We start from the raw sequence: 15,627 nt of genomic DNA, 5'->3' as shown, positions 1-15,627 counted from the left end.
AGTGATGATTTATTGTTTGTGCACTTTAAAATTTATTTGCGGACAGATTCGTATTTTTAAAATTAAATGTCGAATTAAAGCTTCAGCTGCGAGCCATTTTTATTGTAAAGTTGCAGGCACTATTTGATTTTCAATCAACTACAATGAGGGTTTATATTTTGTTCGTCACAGTTAACGTTTGACGTTAATACGTCATTGTGAAAATCATAAAATACATCTACAGGTATAGTTTTTTACAGTATCAACATCAATGTATAGATATAACAAATTAATCAATTTAAATATTATGTTACAATTATTAATGGTTGTATGCTTCTGTTAGTTTATTTTATAGTTATATTTTTATAAATTAAATATATATTTTCAAAATAAACTTTAAAAATTATCATTTTTCATTCTATTTATTATTTTTATTTTAAATACAAAGAAAACTAGACGCAAAACATAAATTTTTATTAAAAAAACACCATTAACGAAGAATTTTATTCGAAATTTGAAGTAATTTGAATGATGGGAATTGTCCTACTGAACACGAAACATCGAAATAAATTGCACTTTTCATAAAATGTTTGTAAACAAGGCCCTTTTATTATTAAAAGTTTCATTAACTTTCAAAAATAGTTTGTTTATCGACATCAAACGAATTCATCAAATGACGATGGTTTAATTAACAAAACTTTTTTTAAATAACAACAAGTTTATTTACTTCCAATGAATGAAGTTTTTTAATCAACAAAATTTATTTTTATATCTGTGTGTAATTATATATGTATGGTATATTTAATTAATAAATACTGAATGAATGATAAAAATAAAAGTAAGCAAAGTAATAAAATTTGTTTAATAATTTGCAATTAATAAATTATTTATTCAAATGTGAACGACTCTGTTAATAAATTCAGAATAACTAGAAAGTAAAAAATAAAGTTTTTAATATCTACAATAAATACATATAATTAATTTATTATTAAAACTTTTACTTTAGTTAATACATTAAAATTTATTATATATTATAATTATGTTTAATTAGTGTAAATAATGATAAACTCTAAAATTCAATCTTCAAATCATCATTTGAAAATCACCTTAACCATTGTCAAAATTACAATATAATGATTTATTATAAATACAAATTGTAAAAACTTCTTTCTTACAAAAAACAATAGTATTATTAAATTCTGATTGACGAAATACAATTGTAATTTATAGTTTAAAAAATGGCGAATGCACCCATAGTTAACTAATCTAAATAGTGAATAGTTATTAAAGTTAGAAATTGATGTTTAAAAATATATTAATTTTTATCAAAATTAATATAAACTATGTTCTTTTAATAAAGCTATTATTAAATTCTTTTTACGTGTTTTTACTTGTTGAAATGGTAAAAACTTTTATCAAAATTAACATTGAATCAAATATTATTAATAGTATAAAAATGAACAATTAATTAATCTAAATAGTGAGTAAAGTGTAAAATTTGATATTAACAAATCAACTTCTTCTCAAACTATAAAAACCATTTCTTTTTATAAATAATAAGTTTATTTACTTATAATGAATAAGTATTTTTATTGTCAAAATTTATTTTTATAATTGTGTGTAATTATATATGTATGGTATATTTAATAAATAAATACTGAATAAATGATAAAAATAAAAGTAAGTAAAGTAATAAAATTTGTTTAATTAATTTGCAATTAATGCAATATGACAATTGTGAACGACCGACTCTGTCAATAAATTCTGAATACCTAGAAAGTAAAAATTACAGCTTTTAATATCTATAATAAATACATACACCTAATTTATTATTAAATCTTTAACTATAGTTAATACAACAAAATTATTTTATTTATGTTTTGATATACTAAAATTTAATATTCAAATCATCATTTTAAAATTATCTTAACCATTGTCAAAATTGCAATATAATGATTTATTATAATCAAAAATTTTAAAAACTTATTTCTCACAAAAAACAATAATATTATTAAATTCTAATTGACAAAATAAAATTCTCATTTATAGTTTTAAAAATGGCGAATGCATCCATTTAACGTATCTCAATAGTTAATTTCCATTTACTATTTAGAAACATTAAAGTTAGGAATTGGTGCTTAAAAATATATTAATTTTTATCAAAATTAATATAAACTATGTTTTTTTAATGAAGCTATTATTATATTCTTTTTACTTGTAAAGTCTAAAATTTAATATTTACAAATCAAAATACAAAAACCTTCTTTTATATATTTAAATATTACGTTACAATTATTAATTATTATATGCTTTTGTTACTTTATTTCATTGTTATATTCTTATATATTAAATATATATTTTCAACTTATTATTTTTATTTTAATCACAAAGAAAACTAGACGCAAAACTTAATTTTTCATTATAAACCACCATTAACAAAGAGTTTTATTCAAAATTTCAACTAATTGGAATGTGAAAATTGTGAACGACTTTATTAATAAATGCTGAATAACTAGAAAGTAAAAATTAACGTTCTACAATAAATACTCTAAAATTTAATCTTCAAATCATCGTTTAAAAAATATCTCAGCCTTTGTCAAAATTACGATACAATAATTTATTATAAATAAAAATTTTAAAAACTTCTTTCTTACAAAAAAATGGTATTATTAAAATATAATTAACGAAATAAAATTGTAATTTATAATTGAAAAAATGGCGAACGTACACATTTAACTAATCTAAATAGTGATTAAAATTAGAAACTGATGTTTAAAAATATATTAATTTTTACCATAATCAATATAATGAAGAATTAATTAATCTAAATAGTAATTAAAGTATTTAATATTAATAAATCAACTTCTTCTCAAACTACAAAAATAATTTCATTTTTTAAAATAAAATTTTTGCGAGAGAACGTATGTTTAATAACAAAGATGTTTAAAATCTACAATAAACAAAACAATAATAAAAAAATAAATTTATTTTATTTATTGTGAAAAAATGTATATTTAATTTACCTAACTAGTGAATAAAAACCAACATTTTAAATAAACAAATTGATTTTTAACAAGTACATCAATTTTTCCTAAAACTAAAATAAATAATGCTTTTTAGTAAATAAAATTTATGATAACATATTTTTACTTGTGAAAATGAAAAAAAAATTGAATGAAGTTTAAAAATATTATTCCTCAAAACTGCTACAAAGTTTTTCTATGAACAACATATATATAATATTAAAACTCATATTACAAAAAATAAAAATAATTCATATATTTTTTTAAAATGGCGGATGCGTTAATTAATCCGAAGATTGAATAAAAAATAAAATTTAAAATTAACAAATCGAGATTTATAATTTTAGCCTTTCACAAAACTATAACAATGTAGAAAAAATAACGTGATTCAATGTTAAAGTTACTGTGTAGTTTATATTCATGAAAGTACATTAAAGTAACATTTATAGGTTGAGGTGTTAATTTAATATTCGAGGACGAAACTGCCCAAAAAATAATAAATCAAGTAAAGTAAACTTCTTATCTCAATTTCGCTCAACCACAGTACATATTTATATTTCCGTTCGAGCGAAAACTTTACCAATATCCTATTTACCGAGAAAAATCTCGAAACTGGGCAGGTCTTCCAGCATTACCCGAAACTTTTAATTGCACTTTTGTCAACTTTAAAAAGAAATCCAATTTAATTTGTACGTCGGAGATTTTTTTCCTCCGTGAATAACAATATTTTCGGGCCTCGGTCCAATTAAATTTAACGCGGGTAATTTGTACGTGTTATTATACGGTGACGAATGATAATAACTCGATGGCTGACGTTTTATTTACCCGACAACTTTTAATCAAACAACAATGTTCGTTATGACGAACTTGGAGTTTTTACTCGAACCGCTTTACAATCCGAACAATACGCCCCTAATCAAGTAATTGACTGAATAAAACAATCCCAGACAAAAACCGTAAACATGAATGTGTCGGTTTGCTCAAGGAACGTTTACAACACAATCATTGTCGTGTAACTGTTAAGCGTTCATGCGAATTTATGACGGTGTAAAATAGAGGCGCAGCACGACCTTGCGTCATGACACTACCGTTCAATTATTTATGGACCCCTTTTCGGCAGACGATGTTTTAAATATAGCGACGCCCGTTTTTCAGGAACACCCATAAACATTCACTGCCCTGGGCTCCATAAGCGACCATTGATTAACCCCTAAAATCGATGGAACAATGTCCTAGACCATGATCATAATTTTATATTAATTCAAAATTAATTTTTAACGAATTTTGACTAATTGTTATATTTCAAAAATATTCCTGAATCCATTCTTTAATAATTGATTAAATTTTACACTTTCAAAACTCGATAAAAAACGATTTATTCTCTAAAAAGAAAGACACCTATAAGATAAATAAGATAAGATATAAGATTTTAGTTCTAATGATGAAATGCTAACAAATTTTCAACTAATTATTGAAATAATCAATTGAAAATGTAGATTTTTTTCAGACGAAATTAAAACATGTATTTATTTAATAAAATTGCTCAGATATAAGTTAAATATATTTCAGTTCCAATACTAGAATATATCTAACCATGAATTTTTCGAATAATTGCTGACAAAATCATTGGAAAGTCTGATATTATTCTGTAGAAACAAAATTGCCTTCATCATAATAAGTATTATTTTAGGAAGTACAAGGTATAACTAATAAAATTGCTCAGAAATAAATTAATTTAACTACTTTTTGATGAAATAAAGTCGAAATTAAAACAAATGTCTAATTAAATTATTTAGATTTGAATTAAAAATATTCCAGTATCAAGGTGTAACTAAGTGTTAGCAAAATCAATGGAAAATCTAGTATTATTTTCTGTAAAAAAGTATACATCTTAATTAGAAATATATATTTATATAGAAACACTTGACAAATCAAATTATACATTTAATAATTGACAATTCGTGGAAAATCTGATATTATTCTCTGGAAACAAAAAAATCTATATTTTAATAAGTAACTAAATAAAAGAATACAATGAAAAAACTAAAATTATGCAATGAAAACAAAATTATGTATAACTTGATTAAAACATAAAAAACTAGTGACAAATTAATTTAGATATAAATTAAAAAATTTTCAGTTTCAGTGGTAGAATGTATCTGTCCAAAGAATTTTCAACTAATTGTTGACAAAATTCATGGAAAATCTTATATTATTCCTTAGAAACAGGAATGCCTTCATCTTAATAATTATTTTTTTTCAAACGAATTAAAGAAATAAATTGAAATATTTCAATTCCAATGCCAGAATGCATCTGTCCAATGAGTTTTCAACTACTTTTGAGTAAGATTAATGGAAAAAATAAAATTATATAACAAAACAATGATTCTCTATAAACAAAAATGCATCCATCTTAACAAAATATTTTTTTTGAGTCGAAGTAAAAACACATGTCTAATCAAATTATTCAGATTTAATTTAAAAATATTTCAATTCCAGTGGAAGAATACATTTGTCCAGAGAATTTTCAATTAGTTGTTGTCTAAAATTATGAAAAATCAATGGAAAAATTAAAATTATACGATAAAAACAAAAATATTTGCAACTTGATTAGAACATTTTTTCAGTCGAAATTAACACAAATGACAAATCAAATTATTTAGATATAAATTTAAAATATTTCAGTTTCAATATCAAAAAGTATATGTCTAATGAATTTTCAACTAATTGTTGGTAAAATTAATGGAAAAACTAGTATTATCCTCTATAAACAAAAATGCATCTATCTTAATAAGTAATTCTTTTTTCAGATGAAATAGAAACACGTGACTAATAAAATTATTCAGATATAAATTAAAAATATTTCAGTTCGAATTCTAGAATTTATCTGTCCAGAGAATTTTCAACTAATTGTTGACAGAATTCATGGAAAATCTGATATTCTCAAGAAACAAAAATGACTCCATCTTAATAAATATATATTTTTTAAACAAATTAAAGACATGTAACTAACAAAATTGCTCAGAAATATTTCAAATCCAATGCTAGAATGCATCTATCAAATGATGTTTCAAATAATTTTTGGTAATATCAATGGAAAAATTAAAATTATATAATAAAAACAAAAATATCTGCAAATAGATTTTTTTTAATCAAAATTAAAACAAAATTATTTAGACAATTAAAAATATTTAAGTTCCAATATCAGAAAGTATATGTAAAATGAACTTTCAATTAATTGTTGACATAATTAATGGGAAAACTGCAAACAAAATTGCATCCATCTTAACAAAACTTTTATTTAATACTCAGATATAAATTAAAAATATTTCAGTTCCAATGTTACAAGAATACATTTGTCCAAAGAATTTTCAAGTAATTTTTGTCAAAAATTATGGAAAATCTGATATTATTATCTAAAAACAAAAATAGATATTTTTTTTCAGAGGAAATAAAAAGATGTGACGAATAAAATTGTTGTGGAATAAATTGAAATATTTCAATTCCAAAACCAAGTATTTGTCCAATGAACTTCCAAACTAATTGTTGTGTGTGTTAAGAAGTAATTCTTTTTTTCTTTTTTCAGACGAAATAGAAACACGTGACTAATCAAATGATTTAGATATAAATTAAAAATTTTTCATTTTCAGTGGTAGTATGCATCTGTCCAGAGAATTTTCAACTAATTGTTTTTCAAAATTCATGGAAAATCTGATATTATTCTTTAGAAACAAAAATGAAACATCTTAATAAGTAATTTTTTTTCAGAATAATTAAAGGCATGTAACTAATAAAATTGCTCAGCAATAAATTGAAATATTTCAATTACAGTGCCATAATGCCCAATGAATTGTCAACTACCTTTTGGCAAAATCAACGAAAAATCTAAAATTATATAACTTTAATAGAATATTTTTTCCAGTCTAAATTAAAACAAGTGTTCAATTAAACGATTTACATATAAATTAAAAATATTTCATTTCCAATATCAAATTGTATATGTCCAATGAACTAACTCAACTAATTGGAGACGTAATCAATAATAAGAATTAATTATTCTCCATAAACAAAAATGCATCCATCTTAATAAGTAATATTTTTTGCCTCAGATGGAATAGAAACACATTAACTTGTCAATCAAATTGTTCAGACAATAATTAAAAATATTTCACTTCTAATGCCAGAATACATCTGCCCAGGGAATTTTTAACTAATTGTTGACAAAATTCATGTACAATCTGATATTATTCTCTATAAAAAAATGCATCTATCTTAATAAGTAATTTTTTTCAGACGAAATAAAAATATGTTGCTAATCAAATTCTTCAGATATAAACTAAAAATATTTCAGTTCTAATGCTAGAATGCATTTGTTCAAAGAATTGTCAACTAATTTTTGACAAAATTTATAAAAAATCTAATATTATTATCAAGAAACAAAAATATCTACATCTTAATAAGGAATATTTTTTCATACAAAACATAAACACGTAACCAAAATTGCTCAGAATGAAATTAAAATATTTAAATTCCAATGCCAGAATGCATCTATCCAATGAATTCTAATGAAAATGTACATGTTAAAAAGTTTTTCAAACAAATAATGTCACATAAGTAGTAAAATATAATCAATGAAAAAATTGGATAAAAAATGCCTAAAGCTTGACAAGTAATATTATTTTCAATCGAAATAAAAACACGGGACTAATGAAATTGCCTATGAATAAATTAAAAATATTTTTAGTCTTTTTAGTTTTATCCTAAAATGCAAGAGTTTTCAACCAATTTGCGTCAAAATCAATGAAAAAAATAAAATAGTACTCAAAAAACAAATATGCTAACAATTCGTCAGGAAATTATTTTTTCGGTTGAAATAAAAACAAGTTACAAGTTTAGTTTCAAATGTTTTTTGTTATAAATGAAAATGTTAAAAAAATATAATTAACGCACATTTTGGTTCATGAATAGACTCTAAAAATTTGTGCCAGAAAAACTTCCATTCCATTCTAGAAAAAATTGAATTGGAACACGAATAACACTAAATTGTAATAACAAATGCGAGAGGGTGGATCTGTGAACGTAATAAAAAAGCATTTCGTTTCATTAAATTGCATTTTGATTGACTCCCCATCAATATTCAGCGCGTTCCGACGTCTCCGCTTAATATTCATCTCGCAACTCGCACCGATATTTGAAGATGTTAATCCCGTGTAACCAGGAATCGCACAACAGAAAATACACCGAACCGAATAATAGACCCAATTTTTGGTCCCCGGTGAAACAGACGTATGAATCGAATTTCCATCGAAACCGGAACCCATAAACGCGTCACATATTTAAGGGCTGTAAATTTTTGGCTCCAACGTAATTTAGTGCCGTCGATAAACCTCGTTTCGCACAACATTTTAATCTATATTTAGATGATTTGTTGTTGGGTGCAGTCCTTATTACGGAGTCGTTGCCTGTCGCAGTTATTTGTATTTGTGAATGTTCACCGAAGAGTGTCACTGATAGCTTTGACGGCCCTTTTATAACTTCCTTCCACCCACGCGGTTTTACCCTCCTTTTCATGCTGTTTGTGTGCGTTTTACTTTTTTTAAAATCTATTGATTGATGTTGCTTGTAGTTGGAAATTGTACGTTAGTGCCTTAAATGTCGTTAATCAATTAAACGGGCTGCGACAACCGCAGACGAATACTCCAAATTAAATTGTGTTATATTAATTAAATAAGTTTGGGGGTGCGATTAATTTTCATCCGGTTGAATTAATGAGGTAATTTTGTTGGGTCGTTAAGATAATTAACAAGCCGAAGGACATGATAATTTACGAAAGGAGAATTGCGCAAAAAATTGTTATTTTCCGTTCAAAATTGTTAATTTACTATTTCCTTGGTGGCGAACTACCTGGTTAAATTACATAGCTTCGCTGGGTTTATTACGTAAACTTTCAGATACTTTGCGGATGCAGTAATTACATATCTATATAGATTTACTTCAGGTAATAAATGCGGGAAGTTTGTGCGATAATTTTCCACTCAAATAAATTACAACTGGCTATTTTTTTATTTACGCAGACATTATTAAAAGTTTTTACGTGTTTTCCTTTCCCATATAGACAAAGTTTTCTTGTTCTGTAAAGAAAATATGATCATTCTTTCAGGTCGATTCTTATCAGATACCGTGTAACGGACTTTTATTCCCTAGTTGATGTTATGAATACAAAATAATTCAGGACTCAACTAAATGATATTATACTCAGTAACACAGAGAATGGAACACAGATCCAGTGGACAGATTTCATTGATTTTTAGGACACATATCGTGGTAATAAATGATTAAAAATTCAAGCCATAATATTGATGAATATCAATAATGAGTTAAACCTCCACAATGATCCAAACATATACTCCCTCGCCTTGACATCTTCTGATCTAAAGAGGTGGTTGGCTACATTTAATGAGGTACTTCATTACAAGTCACCTCTATTTAACGCAAAAGTCCACCAAGAAAAACATGTATTCAATCGTTAATAAGATTGAAGATTTTGTTACCCATGGTGACAAATTTACATCAAAATGTTGGAAAAGTTATCTTGATAGAAACTGAATTTTGAAGGGGCTGTAATACTTTTTAATTTTTTAAATGTTGAATATTGAAATTGTTAATAATTTCAGCAGTACATCTAGATATGTACGTAACTATCATACTATTTTATTACATTTACTTCAATTAAATTTTTCATATTATTTCAAAAAATATAATTTTACTCTCATATCATATTAATATTTTATGAAGTATCCTTTGGCTTTTATAACTGCTTCACATCTATTAGACCTAGATTCAATCAATGTATCAATTTGTCTCTGTTCAATTAATACCAAACCAAACACAATTTTTCAAATAAATCGGCCTTGTTTCGTATATGGTAGCCCGGATTTTGTGTTCAAAAATTTCCCACAGATCCTCAAAAGGGTTAAGGTCGGGACATTGTACAGGCCACTTCATTAGTTCGATCTTTTCCGTTAAAAACTAATCCTTAACCAATTTTGAGGTCGAACATGAACAATACCATCACAGGTCGTCACTTAAAACAATTCTTTTCCAATCGTTCACTGTCCACCCAGTGTGCTATTGGGCAAATTTTAGTCTGACTGCGTTGTTCTTCTTCCGTAAAAGCGGTTTCTTTGCTGCACAATTTTTTATCCTGGCGTTGGGTAGTTTTTCGTGGTCTGCCTGAAGATTTATCAGAAACTAATGTGCCAATAACTGTATATTTCCAAATTCTTAATTCTTCTTTTATAAAAATCTAATATTTTGTTATGTCGTTCTCCAAACCAACAAATTTACTTTTACCCATTTTAATGAGATTATTAACACATAGGCATATAAATGAATGTTTAAAACACTTAAACCATGTTTTTGTCTAACCAACATTATAGAATACAATATATCTATTATATTTTAGAATATTAATAAAATTGATTTAAGAGTATAGTCGGTTGCAGAATGGCATTACCACTTTGAAACAAAATTCTATATGAGATACACAGCGGACAGGAATAGTAAATAAGGGATGAATACTAATTGCGATAAGTTGTAAAATTTAAATGAGGAAGTCTTCGAAATTTGGAAAAATATGTGTAAAATTAGATTTGTCGAACGAAATATTTACTACTAGTAGTACTAGATAATAATCGTTATTTTTAATAACTATTTTTAAATAAATTACACTTTACATTTACATACAATCTAGTCATAATGTTATAAGGATTGGAAAATATGTTGGAACTGATAAAATTTTAAATTGCATATATAAAATATAGAATATTGATTCAGACATATACTTTTTCTTAGAATTTAAAGATTAAAATAATATTTGGTATTAAATAGTACATACATTTATATGTTAATTTTAAAAAATATTGATTGTATTGATGTAATCCAATTATAACATAACACTTATTTGACAAACGGTTTAAAAAATATTTTTTTAATTTATTGTATATTATATTTGTCATCATAAAAATATCTTTATAATAATAAAAATTTTATAAATTTCAAGTTTAGAGAAATATTATTGCTTTAACTAATTACAAATAATAAAATAATTTGAATTTATTTTAACTCTATAATTTGTAGAACATTTATGAAATAGTATTAAATTTGGATTTTATATTCAACTTTTTTTATTAACTAAAACAGTAACTGACTAGTATTTTAGTAGAATTGAGATAAAATCAATAATATATTATTAGAAATATGAAATAAATAAAATTTATTTTTTCGTAACATAAATATGTATATATTTTTTAAAACAAAAAATATTAATACTGATTTAGAAATATTACAAGCGTTCTACAAATTATTGGGTTACTTTACCTTACAAGAGGTTTACTTTAAAAATACTTGTAAAAATATGTAAATTCATTGAATGTGAAGTTAATTTATCATATGGAGGGTTGTACTCTAGGTAACTGAGTACACAATATCTTTCTAAAATTGATTTCAATTATCACAACTTTAATGTTTTAATGTTTAAAAAAAGTTGAAGTGATTTTCATACAATACAAAATCAAGTAGTTTCATTAGTTTTGATAATTAAAAAATGAAAAAGAAGCATAACATACTCTCATTTGCATTAATGCATAAATTTAATATTTTTGTAATAAAAATACTTTTCGGTAATGTCTGGTGACTTTGGAGACAGAGTCTTTTCCACAGCCAAACGATTGATTAGGAAAATTTTCGGGGAGTCACTGAAGACATGCTATGAAAGATCAAGTCTTCTGTCCAATGGGGATGAGATCTTCAGCTATACGAATTGAAATTGTCCAGTCAAATAGTCAAATATTCATTTTAAATGATTGTTGGTAGTATGTAATTCTTCTTGAATTATGGTTTTCATTAGCCCAAACATGTTCGTTATGCATATTAAAAACACCACTTCTTCTAAAAGTTGCTTCATCAGATACAATTATTTTGATAAAAATATGTGGTCGTATTCATGACGGAGAGAGTTATTGAGAAAAGTGCAATCTTAACAGTTTATCTCCTTCTAAAAGATCCTGGGCTTGCGGTAATGGAGTTTTCCTAACTTCCACCAGTTAGCTGTGACAAACGTCTTATACTAATAACATAGTAGGATTTAATTCAAGTAGAGATATTTTTGTTCTTTTTATTTTAAGTCTTCAGTATCTGCTGTTTTAGGTCTTAATATGTCTGTTTCATATAAGCACCACTCAGTGGAAAGAAAGGTTTTGTAATTAGGATGTGTGCTTCCATGACATTCATCCAGAGTTAATATTATTATTCAGAATTTGTGTACAAACAACAAATGCGAATAAACACATAAATACAATCTGAAGTTATTTCATCACATCATACCTGTTTGTATGTTTTAATTATAGGTATGCGTTTTAGGATAATACATACCAAATTGTGTTCATCAGAATATATGGTTTTGAAGGTTAATTTAAGAGTAGGTTTTTTACATAAATTTTCCATTCATTTTCTTTGTTGATATTTTAATTACTTACATTTAATCATTATTCCTTTTGACTCGTTTATGAAAGAATATTAAATTGTCCAATTATGTTTTATAAGATGTTCCTGGCCTTTAATGAATGTTGACTCTACATTCAAACGAGAAAGTTTAAGGATTTAGCTGATAATTTTACTGCAATAAACACAAAAAAATCCTCGTTAAATACAAAACTACACACAACCCAATTAAAATAAATTAGCCAGACAGCAGAGTAAACTTTTTTGCAGATTCATCAACATAAGCAACACTTTTTTTCCACCGACGCAGAGAGCAATAATATTAAACTTGTTGCTGGACGTGTGCAGAAATACTAATGCTTCGTGTGCAGTCATAAAACTAATTACCATGGGCTATTATCTTCGTCGCACAGATTCACGGATTCGGTTCTTTGCAGCGACACAAATTACAGTTATTGCACTGGCAAAACGAACACTCGTTACGAGCTTATTTAGTTTAAATAGGCCAGACCTAAGTTGCCGGGGTGATGGTTCTAAATCACGGTCTAACCTTTGACAAGGAAGAATGTAGATTAGTCTGATTAATTTGGAACACGGAGTGGTGGAAGTTTCGCTATACGTAAGGCGTAAATCAAGTGGAATTATTTATAGTTTGAAAAGTTTTAAAGCCTCCTTTTGTACTATCCAATTTTGATGGGGATCGAAAAACATGCACAAGCGATTAATATTAATCAGGCATTGTTGAAACTCCGTGCAAATCAAAATTTTATAAATTATTCACGTCAGATTGAGATCAATTATTTAAAACAAAGACGAGTTTTGAAAGTATTCTGCCCTGGAGATTTAATATTCGGGTTTTTTTTATTATTGTCGAATCGCAGAAACTTTTACGAGAGTTTTAATTAAAATAACTTTCAGTTACTTAATGTTTTATTGATCAATTACAGATTATACTTTCGTGCTTTGATTACGTTTGAATAGTTCCCTAAAACATTTCCTAAAGTTATTGTCGTATCGATAGAATAAATACAATACAATCATAGAATTACTAAAACCTAAAACGTAACTAAACAATTTCCCTTCGTGAAACTCTTCTTTGCCACTAACGACGAAACAACATAAAAGCACCCAGTTTAAAAGCCAACACAAAAAATACGAGGTAACTAAAATTAATACAAACGTATCCTTCTCCACGACAACACTGGAAGTTCTCAACTTAATTAACCTAAGCAGATGCGTACAAATAATGATAACGAAAACAATCATGTAGGAATAAAACAACAAGAGTGCGGCCAAAGGCAAACTCAGATCATTCACACAGAACGCGACCGAAACGAAATCAACGACGACCATAACAATCCACACCGTGGTCACGGTGAGTTTGGCCGAGTTCTTGCATTTCCTGAAGCAATTCTGACCGCCGAATATCATGATGTACCAATCGATGAGCAGAACGGCGACGAAAATCAAATTGCCGGACAGCAAAGTGAAAACGAACTGGTCCCAAAGACACAACGCCTCGTACGTGATGTGACGCGTTATCCCGAATATGTTCATGGAAACCGGGGCCAATATCAGCAAGAACAAGTTGCAAATGCACCAATTGACCACGTACAAGTTGACGTGCGTTTTCAGGACGTTGTTTTTCAGTATGGTCGTAATGATGAATATGTTGGCGACCACCGAAAACAAGGAGACAAGTAACGCGGGCACTTCCATGATGTGCGACTCATTTTTGTAGATGTCGTCCGGATTGAACGTGGAGTTTTGGGTCAGATTGGTCAGATCGAAATCCATTTTTTCGTCTGCAATTTTGTTACGATAAGTTTAAGGGGAAATTTGATGAATTAACACAACTTTTACTCACGTCTCTAGCACTTTTTCATTCACGAAGGGAGCACGTCGCTTTTACGATATAACATGTTGACTAACTCAACTAAAATGCACTTAAACCGTCTATTAAAGTATGACGAGATGCTTTAATACGATAATGGAACACTAAAATATCTGCAAATTTTCTTGGACATCGCAGTACTTAATTTTCTAATAAAACCAACTTTCATTTTTAATTGGTGTAATTTAATCTACTGTCTCTAGTAGTTGCTCTATTTTGCATCCTCTTAATATTCTCGTGCAAGACGTAAATAAATAATAAAAGCCGTTATTGTCAAAATTCATTGAGAAACTCTATTTAATTAGAAGACTTACTTAAACTACTAATTACCGTTAATACAACAAAATTTAAATTACAAAGCATTTTTAAGTGAAATAACAAGACTTAACAACATAACAAGCCGACAATTGAAATGTACTTGGCTAAAAGGCCAATAATATAGTAATTTGAGTGTTTTAATCGTACTAAAAATGTTTTATTGTGTTTAGTATTTAGTGATAATTGTGCAATTTGAGTTGCATACCTTTCTACATGTTTATTTTGTTAATAATAAATTATTATAAACTGTTTTGTTTGAACAAATTATGTTATAATCTAAAAAAATAAAATTTTAAAATATTCAAGTATTCAAATATTTAAATGCTAAAAACTTTACTATAATAATTACTTTTTATAAAAAAAAAACTGTTCTGTAATCTAATCTAATTCGTTATTTTATTTTCAAATATTGAAAAAATCCAAAATTAAATTATACAAATTCGAATTTTATTCGAATATATAATTTAATATTTAATAAATAAAATTTGATATCTGAATAAATTGCTTTTATAAAATGAAAAAATATTTCAAATATTCGAATATTTATTTAAATGATTAATAACTTACCTAAATTACTGTTAATTTTTTAAGAAAACTGTTCTATAATCTAATTTATTATTTTATTTGACAAATACAATCATTTCAATATTTAAATATGCGAATTTCAAATTTCAAACTCATAGTTTTTATAGTATTATAGATTTAACTTAAAATTTATTGTATTGAGTATTGAAACACTCGTATTTTTAGAAAGAAAGTATACTACTATTTAAATTTTTGAATATTTATTTAAATACTTAAAAATTTAGTTAAATTATTATTAATTTATAATAATTTATTTTTTATTTAGAAATGTTTAAAAAAATGTACTCGATCATAATAATTCTCTATAAAAAATTTAAATATGAATAT

The 15,627-nt window shown here is 26.0% G+C and overlaps 2 protein-coding genes across 7 annotated transcripts in view; one reads left to right on the top strand and one right to left on the bottom strand.

Annotated features, from left to right (window-relative positions):
• The window catches only part of LOC109599566 (somatostatin receptor type 2-like), a 226,400-nt gene that overhangs the window by 135,912 nt on the left and 74,861 nt on the right, over positions 1–15,627 (top strand). The window lies entirely within an intron of this gene.
• LOC109599582 (kappa-type opioid receptor) lies at positions 13,422–14,836 on the bottom strand. Its single transcript, XM_020015595.2, has 2 exons — positions 14,371–14,836; positions 13,422–14,308 (listed from the first exon to the last, which is right to left on the bottom strand). Exon 2 carries the CDS (start codon positions 14,298–14,300, stop codon positions 13,452–13,454), a length of 849 nt encoding a protein of 282 aa, XP_019871154.1. The 5' UTR covers positions 14,301–14,308; positions 14,371–14,836; the 3' UTR covers positions 13,422–13,451.

Source organism: Aethina tumida, chromosome 5 (genome assembly GCF_024364675.1).
Source record: "Aethina tumida isolate Nest 87 chromosome 5, icAetTumi1.1, whole genome shotgun sequence".
Taxonomy (NCBI): domain Eukaryota; kingdom Metazoa; phylum Arthropoda; class Insecta; order Coleoptera; family Nitidulidae; genus Aethina; species Aethina tumida.
The sequence above is the reverse complement of the archived record's forward strand: the minus strand, read 5'-3'. Positions and strand labels throughout refer to the sequence as shown.